The sequence below is a fragment of the Lotus japonicus genome, chromosome 2, assembly GCF_012489685.1.
Source record: "Lotus japonicus ecotype B-129 chromosome 2, LjGifu_v1.2".
Lineage (NCBI taxonomy): Eukaryota > Viridiplantae > Streptophyta > Magnoliopsida > Fabales > Fabaceae > Lotus > Lotus japonicus.
Window position 1 is genome coordinate 72,853,248 of NC_080042.1, and position 20,487 is coordinate 72,873,734.

The 20,487-nt window shown below is 35.3% G+C and overlaps 1 protein-coding gene across 2 annotated transcripts; it reads left to right on the plus strand.

The window, feature by feature from the left end:
* Positions 1-4,369: 4,369 nt before the first annotated feature.
* Positions 4,370-6,388, plus strand: LOC130739386 (NAC domain-containing protein 92-like). Of its 2 annotated transcripts, none has more exons than XM_057591658.1 (4): positions 4,370-4,642; positions 4,834-5,047; positions 5,173-5,453; positions 5,571-6,388. In XM_057591658.1, exons 2-4 carry the CDS (start codon positions 4,855-4,857, stop codon positions 6,162-6,164), a joined length of 1,068 nt encoding a protein of 355 aa, XP_057447641.1. In that variant the 5' UTR covers positions 4,370-4,642; positions 4,834-4,854; the 3' UTR covers positions 6,165-6,388. The 2 variants fall into 2 exon arrangements, with proteins under 2 accessions (XP_057447641.1, XP_057447640.1); XM_057591657.1 differs by having other exon boundaries at positions 4,375-4,642; positions 5,568-6,388.
* The last annotated feature ends 14,099 nt before the right edge of the window (positions 6,389-20,487 follow it).

Sequence of the window (20,487 nt, forward strand, 5' to 3'; positions counted from 1 at the left end):
AGGTAGGGAGAGGGGTGAGGATTTGAGGTTTAAGGGAGTTAGGGAATGGATGAGTTTATAAGATAGTGAGGCAGAGAAATCATCGAACATTAGGTGTTAGTTGTTCGACACAAATCTGTGGGCCTATGAGATGAACCGGTCTCAATTCCCTTTAACATTGGCCCTAACCAACAATAAATTGGTTGATGAATATAGCGTCTACCTAAATTCGTCGCTAATTGTCAGTGAGTGAAATTAAGTTGGTTGGTGGTTTTATTGTCCGTTGTAACTGTCTAACTAACACTAATTATAGTGAGTAAGTCGACTCTAACCAACGTCGCCTATAGTTAAGTAATTTTTTTGTAGACACCTTGCGTCAGTTAAACCAACACTAAAGAGCAAAAATTAGCATTAGTGTTGGGGCCGACACAAGTTTTTAACTCTAAAGTGACCTTTAATGTTGTATTGTGCAAAGGATTCAAAAAAAATTCTTAGTAGAAGTAGGATTACGAAGAATTTCCTGAAGAAGTAATACAAGGAAGAAAGCTCTGGCAAGGTCCAGATTGTGTGCTTTAAGTGCAACAAGTCTAGGCCCATCAAGACTAAATATCCTCAGCTTAAAGGTCATCCCAATAAGTTCTTCAAGAAGGGGAATAAAGCAATTTTTTGATTGAAATCTAAGGAAAAATCGATTAGGTGGTATGCCCTTTGTAGCTGTCTCACAGGATGATAGTGCAATTAATTTTGAACACTATATATTTATATTTACATTTCATAATCTATACATAGAAATATTCATATAAAATTAACTAAACTCCCCTTAATATGAATTTAACATATTCCCTTAACTATTAAAAAAACATATTTTACATTTTGTGTGAAAACCCCCATTTTCATAAAATAGTATAAATTTTATGCAAGTTTAATTCCTCTGTAATAAGAGAATTCATTTAAAAGTAAAAATTACAAGTAAAGAAGCAAAACATGTCAAGGAAAGCACACAGCAACCCATCAACTAAGGCAGGTCAAAACAAAATACAATTTCTTTTAATACCTCTTGTACTCATTTTTAATACAATTTTAGCTTATCTAAAAAAAAAAAAAAGTAAAAATGACTAATTATAGTCATCAATAGAAAAATTAATGGTTAACACAGACAAAGTAGAGCTATATATAAAGATGTGTTAAATTAACTCACTTGAATTCGCCCATCATGGCTTGAGCTCAAAACAAACTAACCCAACCCAATTAAATCTTCTTTGGTTGGTAAGTTTAATAGGTTAGGCTACGTACTTACTTAACGTGATTTCAGAGTCTCGAGAGATTAGTCTCATGGTTGTCGGTTGTGAGGATACCTTGGGAAACCAAAAAAAAAAAAATTAGGCCACCTAAATAAAAATATATTACATATGAAATATGAAAAACGAAAAATGAAAAAAGTACACAAAAAATATAAAACAACCGGTAATAACATTAAAAAACACTGTTACCGCGGATAACTTTCTTTTCTTATTTTCATAAAAAACTTAACACTAGACATTCATTCCCTACTTCACAAATTGTGTAACCATTCAATGATCATGAGAAAGAATCTTCAGAAGGACGATGGTCCGTTATTCAATGAAAGATCCTAAAAAATCAAAAATCAACAAGACAAGTTCACGATGAGGACAATTTAGATGCCGCTATAAAGTGACTCTGATGACGATTGATGAGGTGAGTATTATGGCACACGAAAAAAGAGTGTAATGATCATAGGTGAAGGAAAAAAATGGAACTGGTGAAAACTCATAAGAACTTGTAATTTTTTATCCATTGCATTGACTAGATCATTTTAAATCTTTCACTCAAAATCTCACAACCAAAACATTAAGTTTAACCTAAAATAAATTAAATCTCAAACTTTTCCCTCTTCAAATCATTATCTAAACATCCTCGTAATCTTTTAAATTTTATTAAAAGGAAGAAACTTAGATCAAGTTCCTTAAATCCATTTCATCCAGTTTACCAATCATGTGATGACACATGTACAACTATTTCTAAAAATATGTCATTTATTAAGAATTTATTGTCAAAATTTGAAAAATTATACATAAACTTGATAGAATGGAGGTAAGAACTTGACCTAAGTTTTATCCTTATTAAAATCGTTAGCGTGCCACTGACGCCCTACTCGATAATCTGAATCTAAAAGTGTTTTATCTCCGTTCTACTATATAAAAAAAAGTTGACCATAGAGCAAATTTTGCTTAGTTGTAAAAACAAAGGGTTTTGATTAGCTCAAAGTAAAACTTGAAGAACCAATTACATAAAGGCCAAGTTTTTTTTTAACTATACATAAAGTCCAAGTTAAAATGACAAAAAATGTAATTAAATTAATTAGAAACAAATACTACCGATGTTTTTGTATGAAGAAGTTATTCAAATTTATTTAAGCTATACAATTCCTTTCCCTTTTTTTTTTAAAGACTTTCCCTTTCTTAATTACAAAGCAACTTAAATTTTTTTTTTTGGTTACAAAAGCAACTTAATTTATAAACAATTACATATAAAATATAATAAGTCAAAATCTTCTATTAAATGAAAAATAAAGCTATGTAGTCTCTTATCTATTTAGTGGAGATAAACATGAACAATAGATAAGATCTTAACGCCTAAGATATTCAATTTTTTTTTTGTAATATATTATAAGGTAAAATATAGCATACTTTCTGATTTCTCATATTTTCCTCTGTTGGCCTCCTTCTCAAAAGTAACTACAGCTTTAATATGTAGACACTGTTCCAATCTAACAGCTCTTCTTTTGTTATCAGTTTCACGTAATTTAAGTACTTTTGAGTGGATCACACATCTTATCTTGGTACAAGGTGGATTTGGTCATACATATTACCCAACGTTTGTTCTTATTATTTCTTTACAAAAAGCGTGTGTACTTTTGGAATAAATGGCAACATCACATAATTGTATCAAAGCATAAAAAATTGTTTGGGTTGGAGTTAGCTCTCTCTTGAACATTGTCAAATTGGTCTGATTGGAAACTGCATTGCTTAGTTAAAAAAACCGGTTTATTTTGAGGACCGGTTAGGAATTGGATGAATGTAACTGTTCAAAACCTTCAAGAACCGGTGATGAAAATCGGATTGAACTGATCATTTTTATTTTTTTGTGTAAAAAGTATGTTTAACCTTTGTTTTGGCTATGAACATTGTGAGATAGGATAGTACCTAGAGTGTGGTGTGATTGCACTAGAGAGAGATAGAGACGGAGAGAGTAACTGAATTTCATGAATGTCTTGATCAAATGAGTCAAAAGTCCTTTACAAATGATAACCGCTACCTATTTATAAGGGTGGGGGTTGGGCCCCATGCGCTAGGAACTCTAATGGGCTGGTTGGGCCTCGCTGGTTGAGGCCCAACCTACTGGCTAAGTGACCCGCCATTGTGCGAGCATACCCTGGGCGTTGTCCCTCCAGGGGCTCGCCCAGTCCAACCTTCATTATTTATTTTTTATCATATAATATATAAATGAACGAATTTTAATATTTTAAAATTATTTCAATGTTTTTTAAAAATATATTACATATTATCGTAAATAATATTAAAAAGTTATTCAATTACCACTGGTTCAACCACAACTCGACCATCGAATCTTGAATCGTTATTTTGGTGGTGAATCGTTATCTTGGCGGTTTAGTGATCGATCGGTTTTCTAAAGATTGCTTTTTCACCTATGTAATTTAGAACTCATTTAGATTTATGAAATTTAACTGTAAATCATCATGTTGAAACATTTTCACGGAGTTGTTATTTAATATTCTTGATCGAAATTAATGACATTTTGGAAACTTTTTACACTAATTAGAGTAATGCCATTTTTTTCCGGAGAACTACAGATGAAACTTGTGATATGGTACGTGTTAGGTGCAGCGTGAGGTCCGCAACTTTACAACCAAGCATATCCGGATTTTCATCGAAAAGTTACGGTGATTTATAATGGTTCGGTGTATTCACTTTCAAATCTTTATCGTAATAATAAGCAATTTCCTTTCACTAATCTTCATTAGAAATAGAAAATTGATGAGTAACTTAAACAAGTTTTTATATTATAAGGATTGAAGCTAAGTGCAATGCACATTAACAATGTGCTACATACATAGAGTACTATATCACATAGGTTAATTAATTAATTAATCAAAGCATATTAATTAATACCTTCATGGTTAATTAGGTAGTTACTAATTAAAGCTGAGGCATAATGAATGAGAACACAGTGACATATATCAAACAGTTACGTGCAGGTTCAGCTGGTGAAGTGTTCCTGGTCAAGTTGAAGAGGAAAAATAACCTCACCAAAGTGTAAAACGACACTGCTAAAAGCAAGAAAAATCACACAACACACACAAGGTTGTTCTTCAAGCCACGGTTCTCTGAATCCAAAAAAGAAAACCAGTATTTAAGGAACCATGCTTATCACAACAACACTGTCATTTCTTAACACCTTCAAATACCTCAAAACCTTCTCCTTTCAGATCACAATTCTCATTCTCTCTAATCTCTTATCTCCTCTTCTGTTATACACATTCTCAGTAAATTTCTTACCTGAAAGTTATCTCTTCTTCTTAATTCTTCCACCTCATCACATCCTTATCTCAATCTCTTGACAGGTTGGCACCTTAATTTTGTTTTTACTTCAGGTTCAGGAAAATCATCATTAAAAATTCTAAACTCTTGAGTGTGTTGATTGAGTCCTGTGTCAATTAATGCTTGTAAAGTTTTTGTCTTCTTGTTTGAGCCACAAGTTTAAATAGATGGGTTTCTCAGTTTGTTCACAATTGTTTGTTTAATGAAAACACAGGATTTTAATCAGTGCTGTGTGATGGAAGCAATGGTGAAGAATTTCTCCAGAGAGGGACAGCAGAAATTTAAATTGCCACCAGGATACAGGTTTCATCCAACTGATGAAGAGCTCATAACTCACTACCTCTCACAGAAGGTTCTTGACAGCAATTTCTGTGCTATAGCAATTGCAGAAGCTGATTTGAACAAGTGTGAACCATGGGATTTGCCTTGTGAGTCTCTTCTTCTGTTGTTCTCACTTTTCTACATTCAAATTATGCAATTTTCTTCTGTTGCCTTGGGATTTCTTCTGTTTTATGGTGCCTTCAAATTATGCAATTTTCATTTTTGAATGCAGGGATGGCCAAAATGGGTGAAGGTGAGTGGTATTTTTTCTGCATGAGGGACAGAAAATACCCAACTGGTTTGAGGACAAACAGGGCCACTAGTGCTGGCTATTGGAAGGCCACAGGCAAAGACAAGGAGATATACAGGGGAAAGACACTGATTGGAATGAAGAAAACACTGGTTTTCTACAAAGGAAGAGCTCCAAGAGGTGAAAAATCAAACTGGGTCATGCATGAATATAGATTGGAGGAGGACAAACAGTCTGTGCAGAATCTCCCCAAACCTGCTATGGTACTAGTGTTTGTTTCCTGTTTCTGGTTCTCTTTTATATTATAGCATTAGGTGAGTTTGTGTATTTTTGTTAACATGGTTGTTTTGTTTTGTTTGTGTTTGTTTTCCTTTTAGAAGGACTGGGCTATCTGCAGAGTTTTTGAGAAGGGTGCTCATGGAAAGAAAATGCATGTTCCTTTTAGCCCTTTTGCAAAGGAAGTACTACTGCCTCCATTGATGGAATCTTCTCCATACAACAGTGAAACTACTAAAACTGCTATTGGGGAATCATCACATCACTCACATGTGACATCCTTCTCAGACCCAAATCAAACTGATGAACAAAGGACAACACAAGATGACATAGTTGATAGCCTTGAAACTCCAATGATAACATCTTCATATTCTTCAAACCCCTCTGATATTTCCCCTGCTCCTTGGAATTTTATCAATGTTGCCCCCACTGTGCCCCACCAATCCACACAAATTGCACAAGTTGGGATTTCACAGGGCTCAGATTATCTCATGGTTCAAGAAGAGTCCATGCTGGGGATGTTGATTGAAAACCAAGGATCAAGTACAGAGACAAAGTATCAGAAAGCTCAGGAAAGGGACTTTGATGCTGACAACTCCTCTGTGATGTACAACAATCAAATGTTCCCAATGAATCAGGAATTTTCATCAGCTTCTGTAGGACAGCATGTGGACACTGGTTTTCTGTGGAATTTCTAAGGAAGGTTGGTTGGTATTTTGCAGTTTAAAGATATAAGAAAGTTTAGTCATTAGCATTGTTATACATGTAAATAATTTGCATTTAAGTTGATGTTATGTCCTAGAGAGTACAGGAAATGGATGTAAACATTGTCCTTTTTGTTATAGTTTTTCGAAGTTGTATTGCTTGATAGTTTTATAAACTTAGTACTTTATAGTAGTTATTTTGAGGTTTGTGCCAAAAATTCATTGTGCGAGATTAATTAAATATATCTTTGTATCAAACGATTGTCTTATTTTAGTCTTTTTGACTTAAGCCACATATATCCTCGATTAAGACAATTATATTCTAGTTGAGTAGACTATAATGAATGTCAAATCACTCCTAACCAAGTTCTAACACGACTGTATCCTTGTTTTAGTTTTTACTTGATTCATTCAATTATAAAAAATGTTCTGATGCTACTTATGATTGTAGAGGGCTTAATTTTAAGTATTAAATAGCCTGACGGGATAGATTAGATCAAGCACTTACTACAGTTAATTGGAAGAAATTGTTTCTGGAGGTCATGGTTTTTTGTCTTTCTATGGTCCATTATGCTAACAGAAACTTGTGTTATGAAAATGATGTATGAAAATGATGGGTTTCAGATCTTTGTCCCTATGTTGTTAAAATTGGACAAGTTAGTGAACCAACTAAGCTTTTATAAAATGGTAACCTTTGAGTATTCCGCATTTTGCAATTTTCTGATTCAATTACAATATAAAAATTGATACATTGGAAAGAAGTCTTTGAAAATGATACAATATAAATATTGATACATGAGAAGAAAAGAAAGACATTTTGAACACGATTTTTGTTTGTGAGAGCATAGTGTGAAATTGAGTTGTACTCAAATAAAACCATTAAACTTAATAGAAAAAATGGATTATTTTCATGTCCCTATAATAGGTGTGTTTGAAAAAACTTAACAGAAAAGCCGAACCACGGTGAGATAGAAGCCACAGATATACGTTTCTCAAATAAAATTGAATTTGGGTAAAAAAAAAAAGGGTGGACATCATCCTTTATACAATACATTATGAATTTATTCTGTAAAAATATGAATGTACATACACTCAGAATAAATCCGAGCTTCTGTTTCTGAAACTATGAGAGAATGTTTCTTAGAAAACTCGCTTCTTGGCACTATATATCTTAATTGTTTTCCATACTTCAACCTTAGATCCGAGCATATATGAGAATCTTCTCCCAATGACTTCCTAATCTATCCAAATATTTTCTTTTAATGGAGAAGGAATTTCAAGGGGTTAGACATCTCTTTTGCGAGCCATAACTCGGAAATCTACAAGGATTTGGTCAAAATCAAGATCACTAGAGTCCTCGATAGGGGTCGCTACTCCAATCCTCACCTTCAAAATCCCTAATAATATGTATTAATTCCTTGTCAAGACGAGGAAAATTCTTTACATATTGTAAAGGGGTGGGAGCAAGTTTGATTGAACGCTCTAAGTCCACATTTCCATAACTAATTTCCTCATTCCCTTGTGAAACGAATAACAATCATTTAATGTAAGAAAAAAAGAGAAAAGAATGGGTACTTGAAGGGTTAAAAACTCTCAAGTTCGAAGCAGAAGAAATAGATGATTAACCAGCAAGATGGAGACCTAAGGGCTCACTTGTTAAATTCACTTCTCAAAAGGGTAAAGAGAGTATGAGAGCAAAAGGCTTGTGTGAAGAAATGTTGTGTTGTGCTCTCAAGCACATCATTTATAAAAAAAAGGGGGAGTGAGGGTGAATTCTTTGAGGATCTCCGATCCTTTCCCCATAAAAATAAAAACAAAAATAAATTAAAGGGAGAATGCAGACAAATATGAAACATATAACAAGATGTGAAATTTCAAAAAGCGGAAGTATTGAAAGTCATGGATTTATTATGCGTCTTTATGATTAAGTCATAACAACAAAACTAATTTCTCTATAATTACGATGCTCCAAGTTTTGAAAAACTTAAAGGAACCAAGAAGTTTAGAATTTTGTAATACATTTTATCATGGCTAAAAGTTGGTTAAGACAAACATTTATCCTGAATTGGGATAACAATTTTGAGTGATGTTTTCCTCTGATTGCTTGCATTGAATCTCAGACCATTTCACTCATATATGCTCCACTCATAATTGGCATAAACTTGACATAACATTGTATTACATGTCAAGCTATGGGCTCGTGTTTTGTCCAACCCAAATATCCATAAGGTCTAGTATCTTCTCGGATGATCTAAAGGTTTCACAACAAAGTGAATACCATGTTGGCCGACCATGACGACTAAATTTAAGATTTATCTCATCCAACAGTTAGTCGAGCAGAATAAAGCCGACACACTTAGCTTATTGAACAATTGCAAGGTTATTCAAGCGTAGTCATCATCTCGAAAGTCTTTCATAAAGACTTCATTAATGCTCAACGCCTCAATAAGAGATCCCTATAAATACGTGTTTTATCGCTTACTTACATAAGCATTACTCATTTTGCTATCTAAGTATTATTTACAGATTTTGAGATTCACTTTCTGATCTAGAAGCTGACTTGAGTGTCAAAGTGACTTTTGGACATACACCTTCGCCGTACTCTGTCATGAACATAGCTATCTCCACCAGAGTGTTCAACCCCATCTAGTGTACGAAATTAAATCGGAGGTACTTGAAGTTTTATTTATGAAAGAAATATGTGTGTTACCGAACCACCACAAAACTAAGTTGTTTAATTTTTTTTTTTCACAAATAAGATGTTTATTAAATGTTGAAAAATCCTTAATAACAATTTTGAAAGAACTTCATACTGAATTGTATCGGCTTCTTTCCTTAGTGATGTCTTAGATCTCCGGCCAAACTAACTTGTTCGAGTGGGGGTGACATTAACCTGCGGTTCACTATTGTAAGAGTGTTGAGTGAGAGGCAGTGAGTGTAGATGGATTTAGATACACATGCATGAACATGCACTAACAAGCTAGGACAATTATGCAAGGATAATGTTCCTGAGAGCTTATCCCAATAAGCCACTTCTGGAAATAAAACAAAGAGTTCCTTTTCTTTTGAAGTGACAGAGTTCCTTATATAGGATGAAATTTGGTGACATGTTTTCATTTTTATTGATTGTGACTTAGATACACCCAATTGGACTGCGTTATTTCTCATCATCACTTTCTCTTTCCGAAAGTTTCAAGTCAATGTGTCATGCCTTTTGCTATTTTTACTAAGAAAACTTTTTTATGTGCCCCTCTTGTAAGTGTTATTTTTTACCCTATATAGTGACTAATAAGTGATTACTTACTTAGTGATTTGAAGCAATTTTTTTAAAATGAACTCGAACACGCTTGGTGAATGAATTATATGAACATATGATTGATCTTGTAAGAAACAGAATATGTTGATAGGTACAGAGTCTGTGAAGATTGAAAACATCATCAACATATGCTATATCTCACGTGAATTAATTAATCATGTGCTAAAAATGATTTGTCTCATGAAAACAACATGCTGAAAAGTGATATTATTTACTCGATCACGAGTTCTATCAAAATGCTGAAGTTAAAATCTTCTAGTTTCCCAAGCTGTAATTTAATGGAAATTCTCAAACTCCAAAATATAAGTAAAACTTTCATGGAGTAGAGTATATATATGCTCTAAATGAGAGAGGAAAAAACACAGAAGTGTTATACATGAAAAACAACACAGTTACACAGAAACAACTATTGGGCCTCTTCTAGACAAATTAAACCCATATTGCAAAAAATCTAAAACGAAACATGAAAAGGGCCCATATGCCACAGTCTCTGTTTCACTTTCCAAATGAATGGCGCTTTTCTTGACCCCAAAAAATGCTGAATATAGCCAACGACGGTATTTGACAAAAAGGCTAACCCTTGACCCAAAAATAAAAGAACAAAAAGGTTGCACCTTCTTGTTGAAAGCATTTGAATATTGTCCATAAAAAAGAAGCAAAATTGACTTTTACCAAGCTTTGGGAAATTGTAATTCATGCAATTGGATATTTCATGTATGATTTAAACTTAAATAAGCCAAAATTGTATTAAAAGGGAGTACAAGGGGTACCCCAACCCTAATACAAGAGACAGAAAAAGGAAAAAAGAGGGGAAGGAAACAGCAAAGATCAATATGAGTAGTTGGGTTAAAGATGAGAGAATTCATAATTTGATCTCGATGAATGTGATATAAACACATGCTAAAACCATCTATCTATCCGAGCGTAATTAATTGAGTGACTTGTATTTATAAATTGCAGTGCAGTCTGTCATGAACAAACTTATACCTAAAGATAGAATTGTACACATGACAACTTGGACCAGTTTCTAACTATATCAGAATCCGAACAATCAAAGTATTCGGGTTGGTTCAGATTACATTTTCTGTTTTTTTTTTATTCGAATTTGAACTAAATTGAACCGATATTGATCACATTGGTTCGATTGGTCAGTTCTACTATTAGAAGCCCGACATTGGCTATAGAGATATAACATGATAACCTTTATAAAGGGTAGAGAAACTTCTTGAGCTAACTTATGGGTTGAGTTAGCTCTCCCAAATTTTAATATGGTATCTCAGAGTCTATCTTAGATTCGTTTGTTTATGGTGACCTCCCATATTTGAATCACCCTGCTGATGTCTAGTCTTGCAAATTCCACGCTCTATATGTCCAACCCTAAGTGTGAGTTGATGTCACTACAACATTTTTTGCCTTCCACCGCAGACGAAAAACTGCGGGCTCATATTAAAAAACCGTGGTTGAAAGCTTACGCCGCGGTTTTGCCACGGTTTTCGTGTCGCAGTGTATGTGGCCGTGGCCAAGCTCAAGTGCCACGGTTTTGTCAATTTAAAGCCACGGTTTGCTCAAAACCTTAATGCCACGGTTTACATAATGCCGCATTTGGAAAACCGTGGCTTTGGAAATTTCAACCACGGTTTTTTGACAAGTTTATGCCACGGTTTCTTGTGCCTTAAATGCCATGGTTTACTAATGCCTTTTTTACCGCAGTTTTTTAACCGTGGCCATCATAGTGGTTTTTTTTTTGAAATTCAATTACTTTTTAGAACCTTTTAAGCTACTTCCCCCACCCCCGCGCTTGCAATCTAACATTCAAAATTTGGGTACCCCATGTCCTACCCATTATATTCAAAATTCATGGAATTTCAACAATTGTTTATCACGATTGTTTATCTTCTAACAACGATAACTTAGATCAATTTCAAAAAAAAACGATAACTTTGATCACCTCAAATAACATGTAAGTTAAAATAACTATAAGAATGAATAACTACAGTGGATACGTTCAAAAAAAAAAACTACAGTGGATAACATCTCGAGTATTTATAAAGTTAACATCTCTGACAAACCATCTCAAGATTCAAATCCACATGTAACTTAAGTGGACAACTATACTAATGAATAAGAGTAAACAATGCAATAATACATCACATATGGAACACACAATCAATAGCTACAAGCAGTTGGACTTGGACCTGATCAAAAATAAAAACCTTCTGATCTTCAGGATTGGAGCTGATCCTTGAAGTGGTAAACCATATGTGTCTCATTATTAACTCTGTTGCACTAATACAAAGTTGAGAAACATTACCAGAGGTCACTAAGACTCCTTCATTCATCCAAAACATGGATCTGCTGCACTTAACATTGAAAATGTAACTCTGTATTGTTAAACTCAATTCAAGCTTAAACCAGCAGGCACTTATAGTCTTATACTCACACTAACATTATTTAGCTCCCGTAAAATTGTAGCAAATTTCTCAAACAATAACAAAACAGCATAAATTGCACAACAAAAATGCAAATATAGGTGGCAATTAAGTAGCACTAAAAATATAGATTCTACTAAGCCAGATAAGAACAAACCTGAAGCAAGCTCAGAAAACTATGAAACTGGATGTTGACTAAGAGTCATGCGAGCATGTCACCCTAAACACAGGGGACTGCATATAATGCAAACCATTGGCCTTGCAAACATTTATCAGTGGCCAAACTAATTACCAGCTGTGAGCATGATGTGATTATACACCCTGTAATGTAGGAGTAGCCTGCGAGTTTATAGGATAATCATCTTTTAAAATTAAAAGCCCTTCTAATCCCTTATCATGGAATTAATAGATAAATTTCCAGAATAGAGCTTTAGGCACAAAGGAAAGACTGCAGTAGATATAGAAACTACGAAGAAAGAAAAGGATCCCTGAAATAACAATTTCACATAAATAGAGTGAAAGTTGACAGCATAAAAATCCTACTTAACAGCAGCAAAGAACATGATAAATTAGTATATTCAACATAATAAAGATAGAAATATGTCAAATAGCGAAATGTCATATGCATTATAAAATAATAAACGTCACAAACTGCTTATACTCTAACCTGGTAAACAAATGAATCAAGGCTTTTCTCTGAACCATTAGAATCATAGCTTCCCTCACAAGAATCTTCTGTTCCTTCAATAGATGCTTTCTTATAAACACTCTCAAAGAGGAGACAAATGTGACTCTAAGCTCTAGCTAGTCCAATCTCAAGTTCACTGTTCAAAACACTGCATGTAATAACATCCCATGCAACAAGCAACCAAAATTAAAACATTATTGAGAAAAGTTTTTATTAGAATACTAATTTTCAATGAAATTCTTTTATACAATTCATAGCAGACCTCCATAGGTGAAATATCAGCAAAATGATTCCATTTCACATGACAAAGCTAATTCTTTTATTTAGCAAACCAAACATGACATCACGAACTAATAACCTTGACTACACCAAAAAATAAAGGAGATAAGTCATGCAGAGTTATAAAGCTAAAAGACCAGCTTTACATAAATTAAAGAATTGGCTATATAAATGTAAGATAAACCATAAATCCATAATTATATTCATATATTAAGTTTAAGCAAAGAGTATTGTTCATAGGTGACCAGTTCATATACGGTATACCAATCTTATCCAGGGAATAGATAAGCACATATTCAAATACATACTCTAACAAAACCAAAAGGACTAGATGACTACAACCATCTAAGTTTTTTTTTTATTCCAATCAGAGTAATTCTCTTAAAATGCCCAATGCGGTAATGCACATCAACAAAACTAGATGTGCCAAATGAACCTGCAAATTGGGAACAACTTATCCTAACTCCTAAGATTGTCACAAACCGAAGGAATTGGGTTAATTAGACACGAACAAAAACTAAAATTTTCCAGCCAATTGGGAGGACATTTCTTCAATATTATCCCAAGAAGCATCTTACACACATTTGAGCTTCTTTCTCACCACCGAAACCAAAATTACAACATTTATCTTATGAATCGATTTGGAAAGAAAGAGGCAGCTGAATTTTATTTTCATACCTAAATAAAGGACTTCCAAACCCCTAAATCCCTTGGTGCAACCTAAATTCCTAAATCACTTGGTCTAACCCCAAATTACCTCATCTCCACAAAGCGGTGCGATGTGGGAGCGGTGGTATGTGTGACCTCTGGTGGCGCGGCCCACAACACCTTGTTGGCATTCTCAAAGTTTCGAGGGGGTGCGATGCTGGAGAAGGCGCTAGTTGTTGAGGTTGTTTCGGAGAGGCACGATAATCGGTGGAGGTTGCGTTCATCGATTTCGTCCTCATCTTGGGTGCTGTCGCTGCGTCAGTGCCTCTCCTGTGTGATGGATGTTATCGAACAGAAAGGGGAAATTACACGGCCGAGCTAGCGCACGAGGGTCGCGCATGCGGAGAAGAAGGAAGACGATCCACACTGGAGCGGCACAAGGACAAGGGTTCTATCTGTATGTCGACTCTGTACATGTTTTATTTTATCTTTAGTTTTTTGTTTATGACTTTTGTTTATGACTTTTTTTAAGAAAAAATAACATTTATTTGTGAAAATTTAAAAGACAAAACGTGACTAACACTAAAATTTTTGGCGGACAAATATTTTATGGGCTCCATAATGTAAATCTATATACCACAGTTAGAAATTAGTGGGATAATGTTGCCACGGTTTGAAACACTGGCCATAAAATTTCCACAGTTCCACATCCGTGGCTTAAAATGCCGAGGCCACGGTTTATTGTGTTCGTGCTTAAGATTTATTCAAAACTGTTTACACTTATGAAACCGTGGCATATAGTATCTTTAGGCCTCGGTTTTCTGTCCGTTGAAAAATGCACCGTGGTCTAAAGTGAAAAATGCTGTAGTGTGTATTTGAAGTCTCACATGTTGGAATCATGTATTGAAGTCAAGTCCCACATTGAAGAAGTCAAGATGAGAGGGAGAGTTTATAAAAGATGTGACCCATAAACCTAATGCCTTAAGGTTTTGGGTTAAGATGTGGTGTCCAAGATCTCCTTGGTGTCTCCGCTCGGCCTTGGCCCCATGGGTCCTCGCTGTGACTCTCCCCAACAAGTGGTATCAGAGCCGATGGTTCGTGGGACCATGACGGCTCCTTGTGTCGAAAGTCTTCCTAGCAGTGTGGCTAGGCGGCGGGTTCCGTTGGCAGCGAACGGCGGTGCAAGGTGGATACCTTCCGCAGACGGGAGGATCATGGGTGATGTGGTTGAGGGACTCACACTTGAGGGGGAGATTGTTGGAATCAAGTGTTGGAGTCAAGTCCCACATCGAAGAAGTCAAGGTGAGAGAGAGAGTTTATAAGAGATGTGACCCATAAATTAAGGTTTTGAGTTAAGATGTGGTGTCCAAGATCTCCTTGGTGTTTCCCTTCGGCCTTGCCCCATGGGTCCTCGCCGTGACTCTCCCCTACATCACATTGACTAAATATATGACATAGATAGAAGTCATTAAATCTTGAGCTAACTTTTGGGTTGAGTTAGCTCTCCCAAATTCAAATATGGTATCCTAAAGTCTATCTTAGATTCGTTTGTTTGTGGTGACCTCCCATATTTGAATCACCCCGCTGATGTCTTGTCTTGCAAATTCCACACTCTAGATGTCGAACACTGAGTGTGAGGGGATGTATTAGAAGTCTCACATTGACTAAATATATGACATAGATAGTCTTTATAAAGGGTAGAGCAACCTTGGTCTTAACTCTTGAGCTAACTTTTGATTTGAGTTATACCTCCTAAATTCTAATATCTAAATAAATATAATTGATAAGTGTTATTTTTACATATATTTAGATATCATTTTAGGCACTTATTTGACTTGTATGTTTATATTGTTAGACATTTTATATCCAAAAATAATTAATTTTAACTTATAAATAGTGTAAATAGTATAAATTCATGAAATATTGGAAGACAAATTCATGTAAGGACTAATTTTTCACAAATTAGGATTTGGGGACTAAAATCGCTCGTTTTATATATTAGAGAGTCAAATCCTACAATGACGATAATTAGCATAAAAAACACTATTTTATGTATGCATGTTTGTGTGTGTGTTTTGAGGGCCTAAATTATTTTCTTGATCCAACTATAAATGAGTAATCATTTGGTGAAAGAAGGTCATCTTAATTTGATACCTGTCCTTTTTAGTGACTTTGTTGCCATTTATAATTTCTGTCAAAGCTGAATGGTCTATGTTGCTTTGAACGTTTAATTTGGACCAGGAAAACTAACTTAGCACTTTAATTTGTTAGTTATCCTTATTATATGTAGTGTGGGCCATACTAGTCTATTTCCTGGGTAATGAATTTGATGTCTCTATATTCTTGTAATTTTTCCAAGATGACTTCTAATACTGGGATTATTTGACCTAAGCAAGGAGCTTCTCCAGGGTGCTAGGAATTAGGAAATACACACCTAAACTTTCACGTGCATCGGATCTTGCCTCCCTTTGGCAGGAAAAACAGTTGTTCAATTTAAATGAGTTTTAATTTACTGGTGGCGGGCACACCTCTGTTAAAAAAAAGTAGTAAAAAATCAATTCCTCAATCAGTCGCTTTGCTTTTCTGTGTGCATGTATACAATTCTTTTACAATTAATTATTATTTTTTCATGAAGGAATCTCACATCCGGCTTATGAGATTAATCTTATTAAAATTTAAAAATTATATTAAGTGAGTGTACTTTTCTTAGTAAATTATTCTCCACAAACATCATTCGGGGATCGGTGATGGACTAACTGCTTAAAGAGTCTGACCACTTATTTTGAATTTTTTGGGAACAGATATTTCATAACAGATTCAAATGAAATAGAAAGTGATGATCAATGAGTGTAAGTCAATTAGCCAAATAATTTAAGGGAACAATATGTAAAGATAATAGATATATGTAGTATGACAAAAAGACAATTGTAGGTGACATTGAAAAAGTAACTCCTCCTCATTAGGATGGAGATATTTCAGTTCAGGAACACCTAAAAGCTTAACAATTGGACCTAAGATATGCAAATTTTCAAAAATCTAATAGTATCATTTTCCATGTGTTGAATACATCCATTAGCTATTTCGACGGGTCCATATGTTTTGAATTTAGAACATTAAGTAGCAAACTAGTAATAAACCATGCTTAATATATTGTGGTCTCAAAGCTCAAACCTACCCATGGTAATTAATTAAGCTTGAAAACCCTCAAAAGTCGGTGTCACCAGATTATGCCTTTATTATTTCTTAAGATATCTAATCTCATAATATCTTTGAAATTCAAATATCACATTAAATAGATGAGCATTTTTCAATAAATCTTTCTCCATGTATCTGAAAATTAAATTGTTAACTAAATACTTAAAGAGTATAGGAATTGTGCTGTATTGAACCTTGTTGGTTTGATTAATATTTTGTTGTAAGAAAAAAAAACTCTTGTTAGAGCATCTCCAACGCTGGTTTCTTAAACCAACTGGAGATGCTAAGATCTGTTTCTTAACTTTTCAACCCATTGGAGAGTATCTATGTGGCAGATTTGGTTTCTTAGCTACAGTGCAGAGTTCCTTCCACAAGGAACTCTGTTTTTTGGTTTCTTAAAATAAAAAACTAATATTTTCTCTCACTTGCTTCAACTGAATTCAGAGGGAAACGAAACAGAATGAAGGAAGATGGAAGAAGATGAACAACAGAACACCAAAACAACAATTTGATTAGAACAAAATTCAAACTTTAAAATAAAAATTATTACTTTACAATAAAAATTAAAACTTTACACTCAATCTCCTGATATTTACATCAAAAAAATAAAAAAAAATTCATCTTGCTGTCCGATCTGGTTGAAAGGGAGAGGATCTGGAAGGTAGAGGAGAGGGATTTAGTGAGCAGCAAAAATTAAAGCTTGGACCACCGATCAAGCACCTTGCATGTCTAATCCAGATGCTGGTTCACTCCAATCTGGAAGCTTGGACCACCGATCAAGCTTGAGGGAAGCTTGCATGTCTACGATCCAGGTGCTTGAGGGGCGATCTGGGTCCAGATTGAAGCTTTGGTGGCGGCTGGGGTAGGTTTCGGTTGCGGTGGTGGGTGTTTGGTGGCGGTGAGGTGGGTTTCGATGGCGGTGAGGTGGGTTTTGGTGGCGGTGGATGTTACATCGTGGCCGGTGGTGATTGTGTGTGGTTGTTTGGTGGCAGTGGAGGTTGTTTGGAGGGGCTTTGGAGGCGTGGAAGGGGGAGATGCGGCTAGGATTGGAGGGTTGGAGGCGTGGAAGGGAGAGAGCTTGAGGAAGAAGAAGGTGAAGGAGAGAGCTTGAGGGTTAGGAGGAAGGAGAAGGGGGAGCTGCGACTAGGAAAAAATGAGGGTTTGTGAAGAATGGGAGGAAAAAATGGATTTATATTGGGTGATCGGCTGAGTCGATCATCCCACCGTTATGGACCGGTTTAGACCGGCTGGAGCCGGTTTTCTGCTCGTTTGGGCTTTTTTTTTGAATTTTTTAAAATTGACCGGTTTTTTGACCGTTTTAGCATATGTCTTTCAATTCCCAACTTCTTTACCTTATATATAGTGTAGTAGACCATTTGAAACACCAACATTTACTCCCACAATTTCTCTCTTGTCCAAAAATTCTCAAATTTCTCAAAATGCCTAATCCTTTTGAGCAATAATATCCACGGCTCGACAATGAAACACCTCCTATAAGTGAAGGTTTGCAACCTTCGCCTATGTTTCCGCCACAAAACCAACATCCGCAGATGATTCACCCGCAAAGCCAACCTATGCTGGTGTTCCAACAACAAAACCAACGTTCGCAGATGATTCACCCGCAAAGCCAACCTATGCCGGTGTTCCAACAACAAAACCCACATCCGCAGATGTATCAACCACAAAGCCAACCTCCGCAGATGTGTCACCCTCAAAACCAACCTCCTCACACCGGTGGTAATTTTCAAAATCCTTCGTATCAAATGTTTCCACAATCGTTCTACCATCAAAACCAACCTCAGTGTCAAATGAGACCATATTCACCACAAATGCCTGATCCAAACAATCCACAATATTGCATGTATCCACCACAATACCAAGCACCTCCTACTGGTAGCAGCAGTTCAAAAGTCTCAAGTACACAATGTGAGGCTATGCCCGATGAGCCTGAATTTTCTACTCAACGGGGTCTAGATGATATTGATCTTGAAGAATTCGGAAAGAAACGCACCAAATACAGTTGGAAGACAAGGCCTATCCCCATTATTGCAAAAGTGCACCGCCGCTATTCGTATGTTGGCGTACGGATCACCTGCTGACAGTGTTGACGAGTACGTTCAAATTGGTGAAAGTACTGCAATTGAGTGCTTAAAGAATTTTGTAGAAGGTGTGTGTGCAGTATTTGGTGAAACATACTTGAGGCGCCCGAACCAGGAAGACATTACCCGCTTACTTCAATGGGGGGAGTCTCATGGATTTCCATGTATGTTGGGTTCTATTGATTGTATGCATTGAGAATGGAAGAATTGTCCAGTTGCGTGGAAAGGTCAATTCACCCGAGGTGATCATGGAAAGCCCACAATCATGCTTGAAGCAGTGACATCACAAGACTTGTGGATTTAGCATGCATTTTTTGGCATTGCAGGTTCTAACAATGACATTAATGTGCTAAATCAATCTCCTGTTTTTAATGAGGTTTTGAGTGGAAATGCTCCTATGGTGAACTTTAGCGTGAATGGAACAATGTATAACATGGGATACTATCTAGCAGACGGTATCTATCCTTCGTGGGCTACATTTGTGAAGACCATCCCAATGCCACAAGGAGAAAAAAGGCAAAAATTTGCGAAAAGGCAAGAAGCAGCAAGAAAGGACGTTGAACGTGCATTCGGCGTTCTCCAATCTCGGTTTGCAATAGTTCGTGGTCCATCACGCTTTTGGCATCCGAATGAGATGAAGTCAATAATGTATGCTTGCATCATATTGCACAACATGATTGTTGAAGATGAGTGCAACACGTACCAAGGTAATTTTGTTTATGATCAGGTCAATAATGACATATTGGATGCTGAAGTAGTAAGTGGTCATATTCTCGCTTTTAGAAATATCTTGGAAAGAAGAGCACATCAGATTGATAGGTCAATTCATCACCAACTTCAAGCAGACTTGGTGGAGCATATTTGACAGCTTCCCGAAAACGAGAATAATGAAAATTAACCTTCAAGTTTTATTATGTATTTCATTTCAAATGTATTGTTGTTTATTTTTCATTGTCATGTATTTTCTTTCGTCTTTATTTCTATCATTCAATAAAATTGTTTTTGCTATAAAAAACACAATGTACTTTTTTATTTTATTTTTAAGTTAACATGTCGATATTTAAATTTAATTTTTTTAAATATTAAGTAAAATTAAATTTAAATTAAATTCGTATTAATTTTATTTAAATTATTTTTAAGTTGAAGTATTGATTTAGTATTAAAATTTAAATCTAAATTGGGTGAAAATAAATATTATTAATTTATGTTGTATGGTGGGACACGGGTGAGACCCTTCAAATAGTAATTTAAGAAACCATGGGTTGGAGCAAAATCTGCTCCAGTTTCTTAGGAGTTTCTTAAGTCAGATGTGACAGTACGAGCCTATAAGAATAGTGCAGAATAGTGCTGAATAGTGTGTTAAGAATCCAAATACGGATTTTGGGGTTGGAGTTGCTCTTAGATGACAATATGTTATGATCCACGAGTTATGACAGATAATAATACTACGCATGCATGTCTATATTATACTAACCTTTCAAAAGAAATAAGAGCTTTTTAACCTTTTAATCAAACATTCAATCAATTCATGACCCCACCTAAGCTATTTCTTTCCTTTCTGATTGACCCCTACAATGTAATAAAGCTTAATTAATTTTAATTTCCTTTTGCGTTGCCATCATATTCATAAATGATATTGAAAGTTTGAAATAGATAGCTTGTT